The sequence below is a fragment of the Thunnus maccoyii genome, chromosome 6, assembly GCF_910596095.1.
Source record: "Thunnus maccoyii chromosome 6, fThuMac1.1, whole genome shotgun sequence".
In the NCBI taxonomy this organism is placed as follows: Eukaryota; Metazoa; Chordata; class Actinopteri; order Scombriformes; family Scombridae; genus Thunnus; species Thunnus maccoyii.
Window position 1 is genome coordinate 5,231,625 of NC_056538.1, and position 25,574 is coordinate 5,257,198.

The window sequence follows — 25,574 nt, forward strand, 5'->3', positions numbered from 1 at the left end:
CTCACTTGGCATTTGGATGGAGTTCATGTCTGTTTCATACTACAGTGAGCAAACCAGATAACACTATAGTGCTAAGGAATTACTGTTGTGTGTGTGTGTGTGTGTTTGATACGAGTCATTTTATTGACCAACACCATTTCTCTGGAACTTCTGAACTTTGAAACTAATAGAGACTGATCATATGGCGCAACCTTGATACACATTCACAGAAAAAGCTTTATTTGTATATTTGATCAGTTCCACAGTGAACTACACTGAGTCAAAAGCAGGAAGTAAATACACAATTCACAGAGGAAAAGAAGCTTGCTGAAAGAAGACAGCAGATTTCAAACCGGCGCTTTGACCCACATACTAAGTGTAGATTCATTTCCTATTTGTCTATATTAAAAACAAATACATTTTACATGCAGCCTCATATGGTGAATTATTTTAAGCAATCTAGAAAGCGGTTGTATTTGAGTGTGTATGGAAGGGATATCATAAATGTTTTTCAGGTCCAGAGCCAAGTGTGTCCCGTGTGGTTCTGCTGTTACTGGGTGAGAAGCAAAGTGGGAAGAGTTCCTCAGGAAACACCTGGGCAGATGAGCCTTCCACAAAAAAACAACCCACAGCTCCAAAGAGGATGGCTCTATCTTTGGAATATGGGTGGATGTTTAAGCTCACAGTTTGTCTTAATTCATCTGAACTAAATCAAGTCTTTACTCACCTTAATTAAATTTGATCAACCAGGTGACAGTAGTAGTGGAAACCCCAGGGTGGCTGTCCCTATCCACCACCCCAGACAGAGTGTCCCAGGAGGCCTGACCCTCTGCCACCCGGAGCCCACCACCACCACCTTCAGCCAGGAAGAGGGGAGGGCCATGCAGGTCATGCTGCTCCACACCCCCATCTGGCAGTGAGCCATGGTCCTCTTCACTCATGGAGACAGGTTAGTTAAACTGATGATCATTTACTTGTGTCTGATATGTTTTCTTATGCTCATCGTTTATGTGTGCTGGTGTCTCACTGCTGTTATGTTGTAGTGACAAACCCACAGAGAATTATCACCTGACTCTGCAGTTCCCCTCGGATCTATGGAGCGTTTTAATGTCATTCAGCTCATTGTTTTGGTTTTAGGGTCTCAACTTCACTGTTTTGGTTCACTCTCACTGGTCTCATTAACCTGGTTTCTAGACACAGCTGGAAGCTTTTTCAGTGACAAAGCTCCAGATCCAGGGATAGGTTCCTTCAATGGTACTCTGATCAAATCTTTGTAGTGTTGCCAACCAATCAGCAGGCCAACAATTAAAATAGAATATTTGCTATTGCAGGATTCGCAGCAGGCCCAGCTGTTTTAAAGCCTGCCCTTTGCCTCAGCCTGCTGGGAAGGAGGAAATCAGGAAAGAGCTCAGCAGGCAACATGATCCTGGCCAGAGGACAGTTTCAGATCAACATGAAGACTGTCAGGTGCTCTGTAGGCCATGGGGAAGTATCAAGGTGGTCCGCAACCATGGTGGACATCCCTGAGTGGAGTCTGTTTGGTCTGGCCAGTCCTGAGCAGGTCAGGATGGAGACTGGTTGAAGCCCTTCCCTCTGTCCTCTGAGAAGCAAAGTGGTGTTCCTGCTGGCTGTGCCGGTGGACTCATTCAGAGAGAAAGACAAGAGGGCCGTGGAGAAGTATCTCAGGGTTTTGGAGGTGTTGTTCACCTACCGAGAACAGCTGAGAGGAAGGACAGTGGAGAAGCTCATCGAGGAGAGGGGAGAACCTCTCCAGTGGGTGCTGGACAGATGTGGCCACAGGCATTGTGTATTTGATACAAATACAGGAGAGGAGACTCAAGTAACTCAGCTTCTGGAGATGGTTGAGGAACTATAGAAACTATAAATATGAACAAAAAAGAGAGAAAATGTGGTGAGAAAATATTTTTAGTACAATTTGTATTATTTGTATTCATTCTATCCACAACCTGCAATTACAACAATTTTAAAATGATGTCTTCAATATGAAACGATGCTGACAGTACACAAAATAAAAGTAATAATGACCTTCGGTCCACATGTTTATTCAAATACAACAATCATATCAACACATTACAAATGGACATATTGCTTTGTATTGTGCCCATTTCAAAATTCACATATATTTTTCCTTACGTTTCTATTAAATAGAAATTGTAAAAACTATTTTGATGAGTTTTTACCTCTTTATGATACATAAAGAGGTAAAAACTCATCAAAATAGTTTAATGTCCATTTTTAATGTGTTGATATGATTGTTGTATTTGAATAAACATGTGGACCGAAGGTCATTATTACTTTTATTTTGAAATAATCCCATGCTTTTAATATGAAAACAATGAAAGGTTATTTAAGGTCACACCTTGCTATTGGTTTAGAGCGCCTCTCGTCCAACCAATCATAGCCCTCTACATGACACTTACCTTTGTGATTCTCATAATACATCCTGAAGCTGAGATGTTGTAATGAACTGTCAGCTGTTTTCTGCTTTAACTTTTGTCCCGCTGTCTGTTTTTCTCTGAGGGCTTCTTTTCTTATGGATTATTGATCGTTATTTGTTTGTGAGGGCGCTGCGGCGGCTGCAGGAAGAGGAAGATAATGTTCACCGCCTTTGTGTGCGGGGCTGTAGTGTTTCCTGGACTTTTCTGCGGGTTCAGGAAGGTGCTCAGATCTGCTTTCACACAGTGGAGTGACGCCGACGTGGTTTCTGTCAGTGAGAGGTCAGCACGACACCCGCCGACCTTCACTCAGATATCAGCCAATTTAATGTTTTCTTGCTTATGGATCACTTTAAACACGCTGTAATGATTCCTCTACTACTCTATAATAGTCAATGTAATGTGGTGGTAAACTCGGCACACATATAATGAACCAATGACTGTTTTCACTGGTTTATTTTCCAGTTTATTTTAGAGAGTTTTTGCATTTCCTTCTTATAGATTAACAGTGGGGGCGGCGGTGAGCAGTGTGATCCAGTGCAAAAAGCTGAACTTCTCAGTAATTCACTCACATGTGTAATTTTAAAGTCGAACACAACAAATTAAATCTATGAATGGATTGACTCAGTGATTCTCGAAACGTTTCACGTCAAGGACCCCTAAACTGACACAAATTAGACCATGGACCCCCATTTGATATGATTTTTGCTTTTAGAGTTTTTTTTTTTAGGTTTTTTTTTTACAGAAAGTGAATGAAACCCATGAACAAAACAGTCATACATTGTGTCATTGTGTTATTTGTGGATGGAATATTGTGAAAATAAATTATTCCCCATTTTGCTGGGGACCCCCTGGAACCTCCTCCACCAGACCCCACTTTGAGAACCACTGATTTAAGTGCTTCAGTAATATTTTATGGTGTATGCATTGGTGCTAAATACGTTTGGTGTATATAAATGCAGTTTCACGTGATTGTCTAAAGACAACATCTTCTCATTCCATTTTATTTAGGTGACATGTTGACACTTAGGCTGTTTTTCAGGTTGGTTTCTGCCATCCATGCATCCTTGGCTACTGCAGCTGGAGTTACAGTTGTGACATCATGCCGGGATGTGATGACTGACAGGTAGGAGTCACCTACTCCGTTAAATATGGCAGATATACTGTACCAGAATAGAGGAAAGAGGATTTTGCCATTGAAGTCACACATTATGCCTCTAATGTTTTATGTCAATATATCATAAATGTTTCTTTGCATGTGAACTGTCTCACCACACACAGTCACTGGCTGGCCAATGGGTTTGCTTTGTTTGGAGCTTCCTATATGGCCAATGACATCTACGCCATGTATCTGAGCCACTACCACATACAGAGGGTCAAAGGTCATGCTGGTTCATACAGCAGCCACTCTCTGCAGACAGTGAAGGCTTTCCTTATCAAGGACTGGATGTTGGTCCTCCATCACGCAGCGCTGCTTCTCATTTTCATGCCCATCACTCTGGTAAGAACAGGCAGGGATCTCTGTCATATTCACTGTGTGTTTATGCATCATGTGATGTGTTTCATATAAACACACACACCTATATAAATGCTGCTGACTGAACAGTGTGTCTTGACTTTCAGTTCTTCAGAAGAGGACTAGGTGATTTCTTCATCGGGTGCCTTTTCACCACAGAGTTCAGCACTCCCTTCGTCTCTATAGGAAAGATCCTCATCCAGGTGCTGTTGTTGTATCCCAATTTCCCTACCTAGACTGTCAGAGCTCAACGACAACCTGTAATAATGTGTCTATATGGAGTTAGGGATTGTCTTATTTCTGGCTCACACAAAAATGTGACATCAGCTGGTTGAAACTAACAGATGCTGAAATACCAGTTTATACCGCAGTGGTGGTATAAACTGGTATTTCAGATACTAAAAATGCAACAAACAAAACAGACTGTTCCAACTTCCAAATCACCAAAAAAAAGTTAGACATGTTCTTGTTTTTCTCACTAGCTACCAGCCAGTGTAACAAGTAAGAGACATCATTAAAATGTAGGCTTTATTTAGAGTAGTAGGAACCTATCTATGATCATAACTCTGTACTAGGCAGTTGCATATGATAATATGATAGTGTATTCACACCAAACCTCTGCCTACTCTTCACAACTTCTAGATACTTTATAAACTACTTTATAAACTACTTACTTGGATGATTTCAGTTCTTCTGCTCAACTGTTCACATTCTTTCTGTCTCTTGTTTCCTCTCTCTCTCTCTCATGTCTCTGATATCCAGCTGGGCCTCGATGACACCAGGCTGCACAGAATCAATGGCATCCTTGTCCTCATGAGTTTCTTCACGTGTCGGATCTTGGTCTTCCCCTTCATGTACTGGATGTACGGCCGGCAGTTTGGGATCCCCCTGCACAGAGTGCCCCTCCATCTGCCTCTGCAGTGCAACGTGGGTAACCTGGTGATCCTGGCTCCTCAGATCTACTGGTTTATCCTCCTGCTGAAGAAAGCTAAGAGACTCTACCTGAGACAGAGGAGAGGGAAGGGAGACGGACACAAAGACAAGCCAAGGACAGACTGAAGAGTCCACCCGTTTCAAAAATAACCCGGTTAGACACCGAGAACAAATATCAAGGAGGGTTACAGCAACTAGTAGAAATAAAAGACTGAGACTTTGAGAACAAACTTGTAATATTATGAGAATAAAGTTTTAATTTTATGAGAGAAAGTTACTTTTTTGTACGTCTGACTTTTTATTCCCAAAAATCTTACGTACTAATTAAATAATATGACGACTTCTTGAGATTCTGACTTTTTTCCTTCCTTACATAACATTTTTCTCATAAAATTTTGACTTTACTCTTGAGATATTGCATATTTTCTCCTTGAAATATTGACTTTTCCATCAAATTATTACAACTTTTTTCTTAAAACATCATGACCTTTTTCTCTCTTTATCTCCTTGATACATCACTGTACTGAGTCAGCAGCTGTTTGTTGTGCACTACATTATGTATTTTATAATCTGTGAATTCTGTAATTAACTGTTGACTTGCAGTGTTCATGTTTCCTCTCAGGACGTGTTTGTCAGCTGTTACTATGTTACAAGACTGCCTTAAATGTTTTGTTATAGCTTGTATTTTACATTGTTTAAGCTTTACTGTTTTGCAGAGAATATTTTTGTGTAAATTAAACAATGACTTTTAAATTAATAAAATTCTTATCGTATTAATAGTAATTCTTGATATGACAGTGAGTGGGTACGCAGGGTTAATGTATACATGTACCACAGTGCCCCGGGTGTAAAGTGGAAACATTTGTGATGAAATTGCAAATTTACCCTCAAGGTCAGATTACCACACTATCTCAGCTACCACATTACTGATCAGAAGCCTCTAACAGTTCAATTTCAGAGTAGAAATGAGAATTACTGACATCTGCTGTGAAATAATGGCTTTTTATTCCCCCAGATTCCAAACTCATCACTTAATAATCATGTCTGGGTTCAGTTAGCTGAGTGCAGAGTATGACATTGACAACTGAAATCATATAGTTTCTCACCAAACATGCTCAAAATCTACAGACAGTTTTTTCACATTTAAAGTAGCAGATAAGAGCTTCTTACACACGTTTAAGAAAATCTGCATCCTACATCAGTAAACTACAGATGAAGAAACAAAAATGATCAGGCAGCAGATGACACGAGCTGAGCGATCTTCTGCTGCAGTACAGCCTTCATCTCCTGGTTCTCCAGATTGTCTGTGATGGTGGACAAGAAGTGCCTGGTGTTGTCGCTCTCCAGCGGGCTGCTGCTGTCTGGAAAGGCAGCCATGATGGCCTCGTAGTGACTGAGGATCTCCAGACTGCACAGGAACAGAGGCTCACACTGGCCTCCTGGCATCATCACCTGAGAACAACATCAAAGAGAGAGATCATCTATAGACACCTTAGAGCTAAAATACAGGTGTTTTGGTTTTAAACTGATTATATGTTAATAATTCATACCTGGATGTGCTGAACATGACAGAAGAGCTGGCTGAGAACAAAAAGGACTTCCTGGCTGGGAAATGTCTCTACCTCTTCCTCCATTTGTGACGCTTTTGATTTCAGAGGTGAATCTTCTTCAACTTGTTTGACATCTTTTAAAGAGTCTTTGGACACTTTAGGACTTTTGACTGCAGTGCAGGACAGACTGGAGTCTCTGGACGCTGGTGTTTTAGGAGGAGTTGAAGCAGAGCCTGTAGGAGAGACAGTTGAAGTACCAGATGAAGGGAGAGGCAGCTTGGCTCTCAGTGAGTTCATCATCTCCCTCACAGCGTGAGCGTATAACCTGCCAACATGGGCCCAGCCGTCCACTGACAGCCAGTGAGAGCAGCTGGAGCCACAGAGCAGCTGTAGGACCCGGAGCAGAAGCACTGACAGGCGGAGCTCACATGAAAACCTCCTCAGATCCAGAAGGGGCAGGAAGTCCACGTACTCCAGCGAGAAGGGGACGTAGAGGCGACCCGAGGCGATCAGCTCCTTCAAGGCTCCCAGCAGACGGCTCCACTGGGAGACGGAGCACCAGGGCAGTGCCTGGGTCAGGGCCACCAGCAGGCCTTTGCTGAACATGCCGACATGGTCGGGCCGGCTCTGGTCCAGAGAGAGACGGGACAGCATGGTGGACCGTAGAGAGTCGGATAAAGAGCAGCACTCCATCCAGGCCAAGAGACCAGTGCCCTGGCCATACTGGGGCAGATCCAAACCTGACCACTCCTGCAGAGGACAGAGACAGGACCACAAACTAGATGTATTAGCAGGAATGATTTGGCACAGAAAGCGAAATAAAAAACAAACCTTCCTGTTCGTCACATCTTATCATGAACTATTTAAAGATTGTTTTTATTGCATATCTGAAATAAACAACAGGAGATCTTGGCTGGACTCTGAATCCAGAAGCTGTACTGAACATGCATGAGATGTTCAAAGAAAACAAGGTGGAACCGTACACATCAAAGAAGACTCAGTCCTCATTCTGTTTCACCCGTTTCAAAAAAAACCTGGTCAGACACTGAAACCAAAGATACCAAGGAGAATAACTTCCACTAATAGAAAAACAAAATCAGTAACATTAGAAGAAAAAACTAATCATAACTCATTTTTAAAAACATTTTCTTTGCACATTTTCTATTTTTTTCCTCATAAATATTTTACTTTACATAAATATTTTACTGTTTCACATACATTTTTAACCATTCTCGTAAATTTTCAATTTCTTCATATGTTCCAATAAAACAAGGTGAATGCTGTGCATATCAAAGGAGACGTAGTCAACACACTGAATATTACAAGCTCTCAATATTTCATGCAATGAAAAGACCAACTGAGCCACTAAGACTGAAACTAACAACCATCACTGTTTATAAAATGTCGATACACAGTGTTGAGATGTACCATTTAACTAACCCAGCGGCTCTGAGCTGCTTCAGGCCTTTGATCTACAAAACTAAAATGAAAGCTGTAATAAATCCTAACTTCATGAAGGTTATAATGATCAGTTTTGTTTCAGAGAGATATTGATTCAACTTTATATGAGAAACACCTGTCAGTGAAACACCTGACAATTCAACAGCAACACAAACAGCATCCAAAATCAGCACAAAGTTAAATTGAACTAATGTTTCAACAAACACTAAACATTGTAGCTGCTGTATTAAACTGCTACGGTTGAAAATAACACATTTTTAATCACTGAATTTATGAACATTGGGTATTGCTTAAGTCAGTGACTACAAATCTTTGAAATGATTGAAATGTGATTGTGAATTTACATCTGTAAACCAGAGCAGTTGGTTCTGATTTACAGTAAAATTGTGAAATATCTTTATCCAGTGTTTATCCAGTGGCAACACTCTAGAGAAATGATCATCTGATGACCACACATCTATTTAAGAATCTTCCAGTTCAACTTTGATTTAAATCTGATCAGCTTCATAGTTCTGAATCAGGACCTTCAGTAATAGCAGTAAGTAGCTGGTGAAGCACAGAGGGCTGCAGTTGTTAATTAAATGTGTCAGATATACATACAGTATTTTAATATTTCATATTAGAGCTGTGACTAATGAATAATTTGCAGATTATTGTTTTTGATTAACTGTTTGGAAATTTCCCAAAGCCCTATCTGACATATTTTAATAGCTGGTTTTGTCCAAACAGTCTAAAACCTGAAGATATTCTGTTTGTTATCACATAAAACCAACAACAAACAAAAAACGTGCAATCATTCAATTTGAAAAGCTGAAACTAATTAATTTTGGGCATTTTTGCTTAAAAATGAACCATTAATTGATTGTTCCATTTTTGTGACGATTAATTTTCTGTTGATTGACTAATTGGGATTCAAAAGGGTTCAGATTTGATACTGGACTTGAACTCTATACAATGCTGTCAATGTAAGGTGACATGTTTGGTCTGATTCATAACTATATCATCCTTGAAAGACACTCAGGACATTTCCAGAGGAGTTCCTACCTGCTCAGGTAGATCACACACAGTCAGCAGTGAGGAGGGCACCTCGTTTTTGAAGTGTTCCCCCCACACAGGTTTCAGGTGGAAGCGGACCGTCCAGTCCAGCTCCTCCATCTTGTTGTAGAGCCAGAACAGAGCTCTGGACCAGCTGCTGGGGACCGCCGCCACCTCTGCACCCACCACCTGCCCCAGTGAGGTCAGCACTGACACCAGCAGCTCCTTGGTGTCCATGGACCAGTGGTGAACAGCACCCTCTGGTGTCTGCTCCCAACACCTGGCAGATGTTGAGAAAGAAAACAGTGGAATAATGATGAGCGTCTGGATGTGGATTTAAAGCTACAAGAACAGACAGAGGGGGACAGTTTGGTCAACCTGAGAGCCTGGTTGTGCAGCTGGGCCAGGACGTAGAGCAGAGGAAACGGAGAGCAGTCCAGCACCCAGTGAGGAGAAGAAGCCACTTCATGGACATCCACACACAAGGCAGTGTGGAGAAGTTGCAGACTCAGCTCTTTATCAACGGAGCTGTGACCTGGAGGGAATACAGAGAGGTATGTTGGAACAGACAGGCTCAAAATTCCACCTGTGATTTGACCAGCATCAGTATTGAAGGCCAGTACCTATACTGATGAATGTTAAAGTACAGTCTGATTGATACTGGACTTTTTAGGCAAATACCATTATTGATAAATGAGGAACAAAGAAATCTCATAATGATAACTGACTGCAACCATCATTGTTGGTTTAAACCAGTGACATCTGAGCAAACGTCACTCGCTGATAAAGGCTGTGACATGTGGTCAAAAGCTTTAGAAAAAGCTGGTTAGTTAAGATTATTTTGTCAAACCAATGCAGATACTTCAATATGAACATCATATTGGTTTAACTGTGTCACTAAGATCCCATTTCTAGTTGCCTAAGTGCACTTTTTACACAGAAGATTCCAAAACTAACATTTAAACATGGAAAGAGATGAGCTAGCAGGTTACTAAGTTTTAAATCAAAACATCAGAGGACGCTCACCCATAGAGGAGAGGTTAGGCAGGACGAAGGTATTCACGACTTCCTGAGGTGACAGAAACCTCTTTTCTTCTCCCTCAACTGTCATGACTGGCATCATGAGCAGACCCAGAAACTTGAGGAACTGATCCTTTTCATTGTCTGACAATGACCTGGTCCTGATCACTTCCTGTAGACACCAGCAGAGTAGACCGCTACTACTCATAGGACCCCTTCTTCTGTCTATGTTCTCATCTGCTCCTCTTCTTTCCCTCTGTCCTCTGAGTCCAGGCAGCTGCTGCAGGATCTTAGCCATGAGAGCAAAAGCTCCTTTATTGAAAATTGCTGAATGGCAGCAAGACCTCAAAGTGGCCTCTGGGTTCTGAAACGCCACTCTCGCTACTAAAGAGACAGCTGTGCTCAGGTTGCCCTGCAGCGCTGCTGCTGGTGCTCCACCCCCTCCTTGGATGATGCAGTTGAAGGCCATGTTGAGCTCCTGCTCAAACCCGTCAGTCACAGTGGAGGGAACGGAGCCCCCGAAGAACCCCCTGCTGGACAGTCTGAGCATGGCAGCCAACGCTTTATTCTTATCTTCTAAGGAAAGCGCAGAGAAAATGTCTGCAACGACTTTCATCAGCTTCCTGCACTGGCTCACAGTGGAGCCCTCGCTGTGGAGTTTACTTGTCAGGGTGGAGGAGAGTTTCATCAGCGTGTCGTGATGCTGGAAGGCCGCTTGGTTCTTTTCCAGGCAGTCCAACCAGTGCTCATCACAGTCCGCCCAGCTCCTCTCACGGGCAAATAACACTGCAAAGTAGTGATAGTCCTCCAGACGGTGACTGATGATGGTTGTGGTGACCCTCACATTCACTTCAGGGGTGCTCTCTATGGCAGGGAAGGACAGAGACTCCAACAAACCTCTCAGCACATTCTTCACAGCCTCTTTAACACCCATTTCTGTCATAGCTTCAGGCACGTCAGCTTCCTCTACAGCTGTCAGGACTCTCTGGGCACTTTGCTGTAGTTTGAATGCAGAGTAACTGGGATTAGAGTTGTCACACACTTTCAGAAACCCACTGTTTTGCCAAAACTGTGCAAGTTCTATAACAATCTGCAAGGCTTCAGTTAGCTTCATCTGACTAGGCTGAAACCGAGATGGGGTGTAAGAGGTACTGAGGTCTCTCTGAACCTCCTGAATGAGTTCAGGACTGAGTTTCTCATTGTTCTTTTCTCTGATGATGACAGCTTTAGACAGGATGTGCATCTTCTCTTCAGTTGGAAGCTTGACCGCTCGTTCTATCAGGAAGGACGTGTAAAGAACATCAAGAGAGATGGCGAGGGCGTGGAGGCAGAGGTCTGTTGTAGATATGTGATCTCTTAAGTCTTTCAGTGTGTGAAGGAGAATGTACAGGATGTCAGTGTTTGGCGATGATGCTGATGTGTCTAGTTTAAACCTCTTGGCGGCTTGAGGGGACATACTGGCGGTCTTGGTGGTGAGACGAGCAAACTGGTTAGCGAACATCATCTCTATACTCTCCTCTCCCCCTGCTGTCCGCTCATCTCTGCCTTTCCACAGTTCCCACCACAGCTCCAGAAAGAGGCGGACATCATCCTCGCTTGTAGGGCTGCTCTTCACATGTTGCGTCAGCCTTTCCAGCTCGCAGCAGATCTGAGACTGAGGAAGACACAGGAGGAGATGCGCAAATATCTTTGAAGCTGACATGGACTTTACCAGTTCCAGGAGGACGACATGGTTGACCTCAGGGAGTGCGTTCTGGAGAGGGAAGAAAGGGTTCTCCCTCCACGCCGTCTCAACGTCCTCTCCAGTCTCCCTGCACAGCAGCTTCAACCACACAACACAAACTAATTTCTTTTTCCAGGAGGCAGCCCTGCTGTTGGGAGGACCACCGAGTTCCTCCTGGCCGCAGATTTCTCTGACTGCTGCCAGGACCGGATGCCCCACCCTGCTCCAGTCAGCTTTTTGAAGGGAGGACAGGGAAGAAGGGAGACACAGTTTATCAGCCAGTAGGAAAGCACCCTGAAGAACGGCCGAATCTGAAAGCAAAAGAAAACAGACATCAAAGCAATGGCAAGGAGCAATATTTAATTCATTCAGAGAAGGAATGCACTGCCAGCTAATGTGTCACTAATAATATAAACAATGGCTCTTTTCAAATATCCCCATAAGTCATGACAGCGGGATGGTGAACCAGCATGCACAACACCAGGACCCTGAAACTGATGCAGCTAAATGAATTCAGCTGTCACTCGTTTTATTATTTACACCTGTGCTTTTCCTACTGAAACATGTCACAATGTCTTCTTTGTAAAGGCTTATTTAAGAGCTCCACAGATAAAAGGACAGGGGTGTTAACACACCAACATTTATTAATAATCTACCATTAAGTGCAGGTTGTTATATAAAGTTATACGTTGTGTCAAACCTTATTTTAAAAAAATGATTTATTGTTGTTTTACTTATCATTAAAAATATATACCTGGAAAAATATGTCTTGACACATTTTATAAATCTTCAATTTTCTAGTGCCAAAACAATTAGTGGATTGACAGAAAATTCACTGACAACCATTTTAATACTCAATAGATTTAAGTAATTTATCAAGCAAAGGATCATTTTTTGTTGGTCTTTTTTACTGTATATCAAATATAACAAGACATCTAGAGATGTTATGAGGGTTCTGGGATTTTACTCCATTTTATGACATTTTACAGACTATGCAATTATTCATATGATGGGCATTATTCAACAGATTTGTCAGTAAGGCAAATAATAATTAGCTGCACCCTTATCTATTCAGCCCTCGACTAATAATACACAAACAGAACCTGCTTCAGAACAACATTAAACTGGATGGATCTGGTTGTTTTGTTTTCTTCCAAAGTAAACTGGTAGAAAACAATGTGAACTACTGATTAAAACTAATATTGTTTCAACTAAGTTGTGTTTTATCTGCTGAACCTGTTTCATCTCAATTCGCGAAAAAATATAAACATGGTGACATGGCAAATTTAAAATAAATGATTTAGAGTTCAATGTTGTGTCATACTCTACCGCATAAACGTGTTTAAAGAGATATTATACAAAAAGTGAACCAACTTACCTTTATCCATCATCAGTGTCATAGCTGCCGGTAGCTAAATGCAGGTTGTTGCTAGTTTTGGTCAAGTTTTCAATTCCTATTCATGAGCTGCACCACAGAGTGACAATCAGAAGAGTCCATATAGTAAACTCAACCAGCAGTGCTTCACGACATACAGCAATGAAGCCGATACAGCTGAAAATCCGTCAACCTGAGGAACTCTGAACAGGTTTTCAGCAGCATGTCAACATTTCGTATAAAGCGCTTCCGCTGTTCTGCAGCAGCGTGACGTCAGACAAGAGAAAGACCCGCCGTTCTCAGGTGTTCATATGAACTCACAGCGCCACCTCAGGTCACACTCAGGACTGCATGTTTAGCGGCGCAAAAACGAAACCTGAAGCCTGGTAAATAATGCTCACTCAGATATTCATTTGGCTCAATATTTTAGAAGCTGTCATAAGGAAATATCTGTTAAATACCATCTAACTTTAGAAAAGATTTTTCCAGTGATCTGCTTCACACGTGATGCGCCCATGCAAACGACGGTTTTTTTTCCTCTAAAATGAAAGTGAAACTCGGTAACTGCCAACTCTGTGGTGCTCGAGCAACAAGGAGAAGCTTCTACCAATGTACAATCATGGGTTTAATCTTAAAGATACTTATTTACTTGTATCTATGTGCAGGTAAGTCATTGTTTGAAGCGTTATTACAGATTGAGGAGGTTTGCAGTTTATGTTTCGAGTTTGTATGTGTTTTGCAGCCATAAAATACATAAGACTACAGGAACAGGAACGAAACAACTACACTATACGATATATTCACTAAACTGTACTATACTATACTACTGTATTTATTCACTATACTATACTATATATTTACTATGCTGCACTATACTATACTTGCTAAAGGGTTATACTTATACTTATATACTATACTTTCTCTTTCTCTCTCTGTCTGTCTGTCTGTCTGTCTGTGTGTGTGTGTGTGTGTGTGTGTGTGTATCTCAGGTGTACAGTGCGTCGATCAGGTATCATGGCTGCCCTGTCAGTTCACTGATGAACATGTGTCTGTGAATAATGAGGGTCACACGGAGACTCAGAACCTCCACAGAGAGGCTATGCTGCAGTTTGGTCAAAAAGGAGACACCCCTATTAATCCACATGCCATCACGTTCCTGGTCACCGGTAAGGCCTGTAGCCTGTAGGATCAACAGCCTGAGAACTTTTCTATTCTATTCTATTTTATTCTGTTGTGTTGTAGGATCCAAGTTGGACATGCGGCGGTATGTGGAGGGTGTGGAAGCAGATCAGTTGGAGTGTGAGATCCGTAGGTACAGCACAGCAGGCATCCATGTCCGCTGGCCTGTAAAGGGGACCAGTGAGTACAACCGCTGGTTCAGCTGCACCTTGAAACACACCAAGGGCCTGTTCACCGTCACCAGCTTCCTCAGACACCCATCTCACCAACCGCCCTCTGGACAGCAGGACTACCGCAGCTGGTCTACTATCGGCGACACAGAGATACTCATCACAACAGGTAACAGTTACAGCTGGTAACAATATTTTTGACTTTACTTATAGTCAATATGATAATGTTTAGATAAACAATTCTGTTTTTAGTTGATGGCAAACTGAAGCCCAGAGTAATCATCAAGGGGACATTATTATGGCACACTTGTATCATGGGCTCTGATCAAAAAGTTATATTTCCACACGTAGTTTGTTTCCACAAAATAACATGTAATTAATATCAGTTCAATGTCTCAGTTTGATCAAAACTTGTGTTCATGTCCAAGAGCTAAAATGTATCTCTGTTTCATTCTGTCTTATCACTTTTCCTTTTGTAGTTGCCATGGTCATGAAAACACAATCTCCATCAGTGAAAGCAAACCTGGGGTCCCAACAAAAGCTCCACTGCCACTTTGCCGTCGACCACAAGGCACCAAACATCACCGTGGAGTGGCACTTGCAAAATCGAGGAGAGAGAACCGAACTCTTCAGCCATACCAGCCGCTCAGGGCAGACTCGGGGGACTGGGGTTGGGCTGAGGAGTCTCGCAGACGGGGACGCTTCTTATATACTCCCCTTCTCCAAGATGAGCAGTGAAGGGACGTACATTTGTTCAGTGTCAGTGATGCCGCTGTTCGGCAGTCTGGATATAAGTCTGCATATCGAAGGTGAGAAAGAGTCAAGACATTATACTAGTATCCACTTAATTAGCTTTTTTTTAGCTTTCAATTTCATCTCATGGTCTTCATCCGCAGATGGAGTTTGCTTTCATCATAATTATTACTATGTATTATTATTATTCACAGTAGTACAGTAGTCATACAAGTAGTAGCAATAGATTTAGGTTCAATTATTGAAATGAATCAATGAAATAATGAAGTTATTTTGGAACTCCCCTTGTTTCTCAGTTAATTATCATAGTTTAAAGGAATGGTTCGACGTTTTGAGAAATACACATGAGATTTGCGAAGATCAATGCCACTCATGTCTGTATGGTAAAAATAAAGCTGGAGGCAGGAAATGGTTAGCTTAGCTTAGCATAAAGACTAGTAACACTGCACAGCACGGTGACAACAAAAGTCCAGGAAGTTACTGCTTCAAAAAATAACTCAGCACATACATACCTATAAAACAACAACTTGTCTTACATTTTGTTTTTTTGCACGGATTAAACAAACAAGTTATGATGTGATAATTAGTGAGCTTTAGAGGTACCTGGTTGGTGTTTTTTTTACTTTGGGCAGAGCCAGGCCTAGCTGTTTCCAGCCTTTGTGCTAAGCTAAGCTAACCTTCTCGCTCTAGCTTCATCTCTGAATCTCCCAAATATTCTTCTGATTAATTGATTAATAGTTTAGCCTATAAAATGTCATAAAATAGTGAAAAATTGCCATCATAATTTCATAATTCGGACAAAACAAGTTTGTTTGTGCAAAAAAAAAGATATTTGGTTTATAATGATATAAAACAGAAATTAAAATTTTGAGACGTAATTTCCCCCTGAATGTTGCACACAGCATTGGCTAATGGCACTTGAGACAAACTCAAGACAGAGAACCCCTTGCTGCAACTGCCTTGAATTTTATTTTCTCCTCCTCCTCTCCTCAGAGCCTCCCCGTGTCTCCCTCAATGTCGCACCTACTCTCTCACTGCAGGAGGGTGGGGAGCAGAAGGTGGTTTGTGAGGCAGAGAGCTACTACCCTCTGGATGTGGAGATAATTTGGTATCAGCAGGACCCGGCAGTGGCAGGCCAGAGGGTCGGTGCTCCTCTCCCCAAGGTGCTGCAGAACGTTCTGCTGTCCAGCCACAAACACAACTCGGACAAGACCTTCTCGCTTTCGGCTTTCTTCTACCTCCAGGCTTCGCTCAGGGACTCAGGCAAGCAGTTTATATGCAGCGTCTCTCATCAGTCCCTGCGAGTGCCCATCAGAAAGAGTTTCATTCTGAATGTTGAAGGTGAGAAGAGGATATGATGTCACTGCAGTTCACTGAGCTACCACACAGTGGCAGCAGAGGAACATATCTGACACCTCATGTCTCTGTTTTCTGTTTAATCGGCCCAGAACCAGTCAGCTGGCTTTTTTACCTCACTCTTTGCTTCACTGTGGTCATACTGTTGGTCATCCTGAGTGTGCTGCTGCTCTACTTGTACTCAGGTGAGTTTGGAGACCCTCATACAAACAGGTTGAAACAATCAAACCAAGAAACAATCGTCCTATATGGGCCCAGATATGATCAAATGTGTTCATGTGTCAGTGACATGAAAATATGTGAAAACCACTGTGTTTGTATCATTTTCACGTATGAAGTGTTGATGCAAGAGTGACTAATTATTATCATTTATTTCCTCTACAGTAAGAAAGCGGTCAGTGCAGGTAAGATGACATGAAAACATAACTTGTTCCCTTTAATCTTAACAGTTTTGATTTAACCATCACCATCAATGGAAACCACACTTTAATCTCTGTGTATGTGTGTGTTTGTGTCTGTCCTGAGCAGAAAAAACCATACTGAGGACGGACTAAGCAGAACATCATGAACACCAGTGAAGGCAGATTGTCTCCCTCAACCCTCCTCCCTCGTTAGTTTTTATTTTAGAATGTCTTAGATGTTTGTTTTTTGGTTTTTTGAAAAGATGAATTTGGGTTTCTGTGAAACTAAATGTATGGGTTTTTTACTTTCTGCTTTGATTTTGCTGATGCTAAAAACTATTGATGAGAAAAGGCCTTTTTCATCATGTCACTGTAGGAAATGCTCAGGCATAAATAATAAGCTGAATTCCATTTAGCCGCCTCAGTTTCAAGGTCATGCTCCTAGTTAACGCTGCCTCATTGTCACACTGAAACAGGCAGGCTTGAATAAACAGAGACATCGTTTATGATACTAGTAACATCTGTGTCTTTTAGCCATGCTAGCGAAATATTGTCAAAACATCTCATTTGATGGATTGTTATGATATTTTGTACAGACATTCATGGTCCCCAGAGGATGAATCATGCTGACTCTGGCGATCCCCTGATTTTTTCTCTTTCGCCACCATGAGGTTGGATGAATTGCTGAAGTTTTTACTAGCATTATCACTATAAGCATGCTGATGTGAGCTTTTAGCTCAAGTCACAGAGCTGCTAGCATGGCTGTAAACTGTTGGATTTGTTCTACTGTAACAAGTCAAAATGTCTGCTGTTAAAAGGCCTATATCAAGTCATCACTAAACACCAGTCCCACTGGCCGTTGATAACAGTTGCCTTCTAGTTGCTGATAATGCAATAATTAGTCACAATGCAATGTAATACAGCTGCGGTAAGTCTAAAATTTCACAAAACCAGATTGTTGGACAATGTAATAATTAAATTTGACTCTAAATGTAATACACCCATCAATGAATCTAATAATGCCTTTAAATGAATACTGAAGAAGAATAAATGCCACATACTGTTAATAAACATTATATAATACCTCATCTATAATTTGATATCAATTATTAATAATTTGATAAGGTACTACATTACCAGAGTTTTTGTCTTTATCTTTGGCTACATGTGAGTGATATTAAAAATTTCTTGGAGAAAGGAACGTGTTTTTCTTCATTCATCAGAATGTAACAGAGAACATATTTCTCTGTGCTCTTTCTCTTTATGTTGCTTTATCTCTTACACCCACACTCAACTCCGCATACACACAAGAAAAATCAAAGCCTCCAGTAAAACTCAGAGTGAACCCCTAGAAATATTCTTTCCTTTTACTTTACTTTCTCTCTGTGCTCTCCTTTTCTCTGTCCCTCTCATTACAAACACACACACAAAAACATCCTTGTAAAACACCCTCAAACACTGCTCGTATATGTCAGCCGTCAGCTTTGAAGCGGACTGACAAAGGGAGAAGATGGAGTCCATAGAGAGGACAGCCAAACCGGTCAGTCAGGTAGGAGTCCATTTACGGGGATAAACAGAGCTTTAGTTAGACTGATACCAGATGTGTGTTTGTGTGTGCTGCCAGCGCTCTGTGCCTTAAGGGGTAAGAGAGAGTGTGTGTGGCCCGAGTTTGATCACAACTCTTCAGAGAAGACAAACAAAGCAGACCACACTCTACCTGTCTTTCTGACCGAGGAGAGTGAGTCAGGGAGACAGGAGAAGAAAAGGAAATTGATTAAAACAACAGACTTGACATTTGATGTTCTTTACAGAAATACAAGAACAGAAAAGAACAAGATATTGTAATAAAAATTCAGTGAGGACTACCCAACAACACAAACAACTCTAGGATCAGTAGCTGTTGCCTTCATGTACACAGCCATCATTTCAAGATAAAGTAGCATTTTCTGAAACCTTGGTATGTTTATCATGAATAAAAATTAATTTTGAGAGACAATTGAATTCTTGACCTCACGTCAGAGGCAATATTAGTGACAGAGTCTTTAAACCACATTTCCCATAATCCCCACTGCTGTCAGCTCTAAAGAGGATATTATCAATTTCTTTTATATTCTCTGTATTTTCATAGATGATCAACATGTTGGAAACGATTTTTCCAACAGGTTTTCATTGCCAGTAATCTTCTGCTTCATGAAATGGCCCCGACTTTGGATAGAAGCTTAATCAAAGGTGTCCTAACTTCCCTCTCAGAATACAAAGCCACTTTTTTGAACAAAACTTTGTCTCTCAATGTTTCATTTAATTTCTTTTTGAGAATCATTGTTGCAATAAACCAGCATCACTTGATATTTTTTTGGCCAACTGGGGGCGGTGCGACAAGCACTCAACACAACATGGACATATTATCAAATTTTAAAGTTGTTGTGGCAAAGGTATTTGCAAAGAGTTGCCTCTCTTTGACCAATAACTAGCAAAAATTGTGACAAATGGTAAACCCTTTACCATTTCCAAATAAAAAGGCTAGTTCTGTTTTGTACCGTAAAGCAATCTTTTGTGCCAGAAATCGATACAGCTGATTTTGCCCTAAGACTGATCAGCTGACATATGATGTAAAACACACAGTAGAGGACAAAAAAGGCATCTAAATGTATTGATGTATACATTTTTGTATACAATAATTGTACTAATACAATAAAATTAATGCCATACAGTTTATTGAAATGTGACACCTCATTCCTGAGAGAATTACAGTACAAATAAGACCAAGCCTTTCAACATAACTACATGATCTATATATCCAAAATATTTTGCCAAACACAAAATGGAATAACACTCTTAAATAATTCACATCATGCTATTTAATAAGTGTAATATTACAGAAGATTGTACACAGATTATGTAACTTCATCCTTTTTTTAGTGGTCGTGCTGTTTCAGATACTTTCCTACCATGACAAGACTAAAATACTGGGGTAACTGAATACTACACTTGGCAGGAACACATTTTAATTTTAAACTAATGAAAATAGGAAATCTTGGCAGTGGCAGCTTCAGCGGGAAAAGTATATTGATATCAGTCCTCAAAAAACAACCATAGACAGCCTCTCTGGGGCTGATTTAGTCCCAACTTTTGAATGGAGGTTTACAGACAGGAAGAAACAGAGAAACCAACATGACAGTTGAGAAACTACATGTTGCATCAGCCCTGCATAGTTACAGTGACTTAATCCAGTCACTGATCTTAAGACAATGAGCCAATTTGTAAGACTGGAGACAAGCCAGGGCTGGTGCTTGAGGTGGGTTGATTTCACTGTAGATACACTGAACAAAACACACTCTGATTCCTGGATGTTGTAATTGAACAGAGAACAATTAGCTCAGTTTAATCAGGAGGCTGCTGTTTATGGGTAACCAGCAAAGTCAGGACATGTCTGAAGGTGTGTAAATAAAAGATCACAATCCACTTTTATGATTTGATGATGAAATGTATTTATGACCAGGACACAGATGTGTCAGTAGTTACAGTTAACAAGACTGAGGCTCTTCAGCCATGCTAGCTGCTTTCATGGGGTTGTACTATGGCGCAGCAGCTCTTTGTGTGGAATGCCCATGTTTACATTTAGGCAGACCATCCATTTTTTGTGGGTGGGAATTTAAGGGTTAATTAGAGTTTTTGTCATCTCATAATATCTTATTGTAGACATTTTGTGCTTGTTTGGGTAAACTTTGAACTTGTCCACCTCCAGCATGTTGCTTTCTAATCAGACACATTCTTGCTCACATAGTTTCTACTTACATTTTGAGGCATTTCACTTTATTTTGTCAATCCTATTGCCAGACAAGAATGTCAATATTGGCTCAGTTCACTGACAACATTTTTAATAACATCCAACACCAGCATTTTTAAAATTCTCTCTTTCTATAACACCTGCACATGGCACGTATGGTGTGGTTACAGCTGGGGAAAGATTGTAGTTATGGCAGGTGAACTATGTATAAGGTTAGGTAATCATCAGAGGGCACATGCACCATCGAGTCCTTGCAGGTGTTGGATTAATAATCTGCACAAAAAAGGGAAAAAATACCAGTATAGAGCTACCTAGTTCTCAGATCTTCTTCTAATCTACATGGACATGACAACATTTCGACCACAAACAGCCTCAGAACCTGAGGAAAACCATTTGTGACCTTGTCAGTGAATATGAAAATATGTAAGGTTTTTCTTCTCCATCTGTACAAACTTCTGGGCCTCTTTATGACCAGTGTTGGGCAAGTTACTTGAAAAATGTAATCATTTACACATTACATACTCATGTTACTTTACTAATTACTCAACAGCAAAAGTGATATGTTACATTACTACTCTGTCAAAGATCCCTTTAAACAAGTTCAAAGCCATCACAGTTCCATTTTCTGTGTTTAACACATGTAAAAAAAAAAAGAAACAAGACGTTGGGCTTCATGCAAGAACATTTTCGTATTCTTATCCTAGAACTCTTTTACTTTTCTCTGTGAGGTTTGCTCTTGCGAGTGTTCCAAGTCGGATTCAACAAACTCTCCTAACTGCCTGAACCTGTCGTAAATCGCTTGTTTCAGCCTGATGAATGCCACCTGCTCATGAATAGGTGCATATTCGTGAGATGTGATCATTAGCATAATCCACTCAATCCAAGGCTCCACTCATAAATTTCGTTCATACCTAAGAGAAAATTCTAAGTATGAGAAAATCCACCTGTCCTCACAAAAAAAAATGTCAGTATAGGTCAAAAATTCAGGACCTCCACTGGGGTCCTGGAGGGTCCTGGAGTACGGTTAGGGTTAAGGTTACAGGGGAAAGTGACCTGAAAGTATGGACATTGGTTAAAAATGTGAGTTAGTAAGTCCTGCTGTCCACTACAAAGGACATTGAATAAAAGTTGAGGGTTTAAGTTACTGTACATCTCTGAGATCTTACTAAATTTAAGCTAAGACTCTCATATTGAAGAAACAATTTCATTATTAACAACTGAAACATAATATCTGCAAAAAATTGATACTTACCTCCCTTGTTGCTCTCTTAGCCACACCCCCCACAACTGTGGCATCACTAGAAAGCCCAGGATGTCCTCTTGACAGTACAGTAGGACTCAATTAGATCGCATAAATGGTGCTTGATTTAGAGGTCTCAAACTCATGTCCCCCACAGAGGACAAAAATGAATTGCCAGGTCTTAGGAGGTTATGGGTCATTATGGGGTGCAGGTACAATGAATCTATGTGGTTGTTTAATTATGAGGATGTGTTGGAGAAAATCGATGAATGCTACAAGTGTTCTTAAGTCACTCATTTGTGCAACTTAAGAACAAATCAGTTCGTATGAGTTGTTCTTGCACGGGGCCCGCTGTGGTCTAACCAGCAGCCAGCCTACAGTTTGGAGGTATTTACTAACCATCAACAGCTAGCTTAACGTTAGCCTACATGAAGTCTTGACCTCTCAATGAAGCCTTAACAGTGGCTAACGTTGGCAAGCCAGCTAAGAAGACACAACATGCAAATAAGATAACTTTGGAGTTATCTGGAGTTACATTTCTCTTCTTTTGCGCCAAGCTAATACTGAACAAGTCTGTCCACTGAGACCAAACTCATATCAGTCCTCCATCAAACTATTGGTTAAGTGCCAACCAAGTCGACCCCCAAACTGCTGAAATAATGGAGCATTACTGGTATTAGTAACTGTAATGTAACCTAATTGAATTTCACATTGTAATCCCTTACACATCTCCTCTCTGAAAAAAGTTACCACATTACTGTAATGTGTTATATACGTATGCATTACTGCCTGTTTATTGATACATGTCAGTGTGTCAGTCAGTTGAAGTAGGGAGCACGCGTGCACGTGTGTATGTGAGCGTGTGTGGCCTCTCAGGTTTGCAGACTGCGATCCTGCTGTGTCCCCACATATAAAACTTATACTCAGTGGAAATTTCATGTCAAGAGTAGAGAATTTCTGTGTGTTTGTGTGTCTGTGTAAGTAGTTCACTAGACCCTGTGACCAAACCGCTGGCCACACACTTAACTACTGCACGCATAATAAAGATCCATGTAGAGCTAGTGGAAAATTCACTGAGTGTGTTTTGAGAGTGCGTGTGTGTGTTGGTCCCTCTGTGGCTTCAACTCTTCTCTTCTCTCCCTCGTCTCCTTTTCCCTTCTTCCTCCTCGCCACAAATACTTCAGTTTTATTTCCTCCTCGCCGTCCATTCTTCTGTTTCTGTCTCCTGAGTTCAGCTTAGAACTAACAGCGCAGCGCTCCTATGATCTTTGAATAACAAACAGCTCTAATGAAGCTGGTTCACCCGTCTGGCTCTCCTCTCCTGAGCTGTTGTGACAGATCTCAAATAACACCAGACTGATTTCCTACACAAAGGGTGTTTAGAAAAGCAAAGCAGCTAATTGCCATCACTGTTCTCACTGACAGACCTTGACACTTGCGGTTTATGTTCAAAATCAATTCTCTGCCCCGCCAGTTTCTCCAGCGAGATTAGGTTGCAAGTCTCACCCAGTAATAAAAAAAAGAAAAAAATACATGCAGCAGCTCAGAGGCGATGAGCTCATGTTAGAAACACATGCATGTAGTTTCTGGTCTGGCTGATGACGAGCTCTCACCAGCCAGCAGCTATAGATGCGCCAGGTTTCATGTTGAAACATCAGAGTTGCATAAGAGAGTGAGTGTGAAATATGATATATGGCATGCCGCAAACCAACATTTAAGTCAGATCGTAAAACAGGGTCGTGTCATTGCATAGCTATGCAGCAAGCGTCATGAAATTGTTTGAAGCAAATAGCCGCCTCAGATCACAAGGGACTTTATTGATTGTGTTTTGGGAAACTATGCCCAAAAAGATTATGAAATATGTTTGTGTAGTGCTATCACAAGTACAAAGTGATCTGGTTTACAGTATGTGGTGACGACACAGAGATGGAGGAACTGGAGACTTATTGGGTAACAAAGTGGGACATTATTGTGCAGGAACTGTTTTGTCTCATATTCAGATTAATGATAGTGTGTATTTTTAACTTTTATTTGTCAGTCTGTTTGTGTTTACATGGAAACTGTAAGTGATAGTGGCCCTCAGAGACTGAGTGTCAGTGCCTGTTTATGCCGCCCGACTGCCCTTTGTATATGTCTCTAAGTGGAGCTTTAAATGTCTTCGTTGTGCGCCATACCTCCGTTGTAGATCCTTCCGGCTTCCACCACACATACACTCGCAGGGCACATAAGTGAACACACTCTTAGGGTTTTAAAGTGTCATGTATAGTTCTAAGGAACTGGCGTCCACCAAGGGGAAAAGCAATAAGTCAAGAGGATCCATGGCTACCACTCTCTGCTTTGTTAATTGTTGTGTTTGTTGTGTCAACACAGTAACCGGTTGTGTTGGTCATCAGTATTTGAAAACTCAACTCCAAGGTCCCCACTGTGCCAACTGGCTCTCAATGCAGCTCTCACACTCTGAGGAGACATTAGATCTGTCTGATGGCGAGTGGAAATGCATGACATTTGCATGAATATGTGTGTATGTGTGTGTGTGTCAAAAAGAAAATAATCTACCCACATGTATGGTTTCATTTTGTTGTTTGGTGCAGTATTTCTCTTATTAAAATGGAAGAATAGCTCCAAAATAGGTGACATCATGTTTAGACATGGCTAGTGCAGCTAGAATGGATTTTAAAAGTAGAAAACACATTTATAAAATATATCAACAGTTCATGTCAAGTTTTGGTGTCAGAGATTGTTTTCTTAACTACTGTTATCATTATTAAAATTAAATGCAAAGTGAATCCCTGTCCTTCATTACTCACAAATTTGAACGCTTGAGTGTCTTTGCAATCTGTTTTTCTTGGCCCAAAACAGCCAATGTGCCAACTGTAGAGATATTATCAGTTTGCTAGCTGGAAACGTATGCACCAAGAATGTGTGTGTGTGTGTGTGTGTGTGTGTGTGTGTGTGTGTGTGTGTGTGTGTATGGTGGGGGTGTCTGTGTGTCAGCTCTGAATGATCTCAGAGCTGCACCGTGAACTGTCTTTGTACATTGATGTATTGGAAACATACAACCTGATTTTGTGAAACATTTTCATCTCGCAGGAAGGTTAAACTCAATCTGTGTTTAGTTGTGTCTACTCACATCTTCACATTGACTTTATGCAATCAGGCTTCAAGATTTGCTTCGCATTCAGTCTGCACACACCTTAAAGTGGACATATGCTCCTGTGATTGTCTGTCATTTACATACTGTTATGATGTATGATGTTAAATATGGTCAAAGTTCCAAAACTTGAGGTGAACGTATGTAAAATTCTCCCTACAATACAAAAGTCCAGGTTTCGCTCTGCCATGAACATTTGTTTGCAATTTTTTTTTTTAACTTTCCTGGTGAGATGAGGTCAGCTTGTTATGCATGTCCATAAATGGCTGTCTTTTCAGTCCATTCTGTGTTTCTGAGGTTGTTTGCGTTTTCCACTCCAGATCGGATTTCAACTCAAACATGTACGGATGTATTTGAGAAGTTTGTATTTTGAGTAAAGAACAAGAAAAAGAAGTGAAATCCTACTACTATAGTTTGTTGATGTAGCCTCCGGAGCCTCTTGCAGTCTTCTGAGGGGCAGCCTCCAAGAACTGGCCAATCAGAACAGAG

At 41.1% G+C, this 25,574-nt stretch overlaps 3 protein-coding genes across 3 annotated transcripts; 2 read left to right on the top strand and 1 right to left on the bottom strand.

Moving 5' to 3' along the window:
- The first annotated feature begins 2,413 nt into the window (after window positions 1-2,413).
- Window positions 2,414-5,777, top strand: LOC121898646 (TLC domain-containing protein 3A-like). The gene is made up of 5 exons (XM_042413910.1): window positions 2,414-2,717; window positions 3,478-3,561; window positions 3,717-3,936; window positions 4,059-4,154; window positions 4,714-5,777. The coding sequence occupies exons 1-5, from the start codon at window positions 2,596-2,598 to the stop codon at window positions 5,008-5,010; spliced, it is 819 nt and encodes a 272-aa protein (XP_042269844.1). The 5' UTR covers window positions 2,414-2,595; the 3' UTR covers window positions 5,011-5,777.
- A 90-nt stretch (window positions 5,778-5,867) lies between these two features.
- gemin4 (gem (nuclear organelle) associated protein 4) lies at window positions 5,868-13,332 on the bottom strand. Its single transcript, XM_042413908.1, has 6 exons — window positions 13,052-13,332; window positions 9,957-11,984; window positions 9,309-9,465; window positions 8,940-9,210; window positions 6,435-7,184; window positions 5,868-6,336 (listed from the first exon to the last, which is right to left on the bottom strand). The coding sequence occupies exons 1-6, from the start codon at window positions 13,071-13,073 to the stop codon at window positions 6,115-6,117; spliced, it is 3,450 nt and encodes a 1,149-aa protein (XP_042269842.1). The 5' UTR covers window positions 13,074-13,332; the 3' UTR covers window positions 5,868-6,114.
- Window positions 13,333-13,440: 108 nt separating this feature from the next.
- Window positions 13,441-18,108, top strand: dhrs13b.2 (dehydrogenase/reductase (SDR family) member 13b.2). The gene is made up of 8 exons (XM_042413909.1): window positions 13,441-13,713; window positions 14,038-14,214; window positions 14,291-14,566; window positions 14,877-15,206; window positions 16,144-16,491; window positions 16,599-16,691; window positions 16,891-16,910; window positions 17,035-18,108. Exons 1-8 carry the CDS (start codon window positions 13,593-13,595, stop codon window positions 17,047-17,049), a joined length of 1,380 nt encoding a protein of 459 aa, XP_042269843.1. The 5' UTR covers window positions 13,441-13,592; the 3' UTR covers window positions 17,050-18,108.
- The last annotated feature ends 7,466 nt before the right edge of the window (window positions 18,109-25,574 follow it).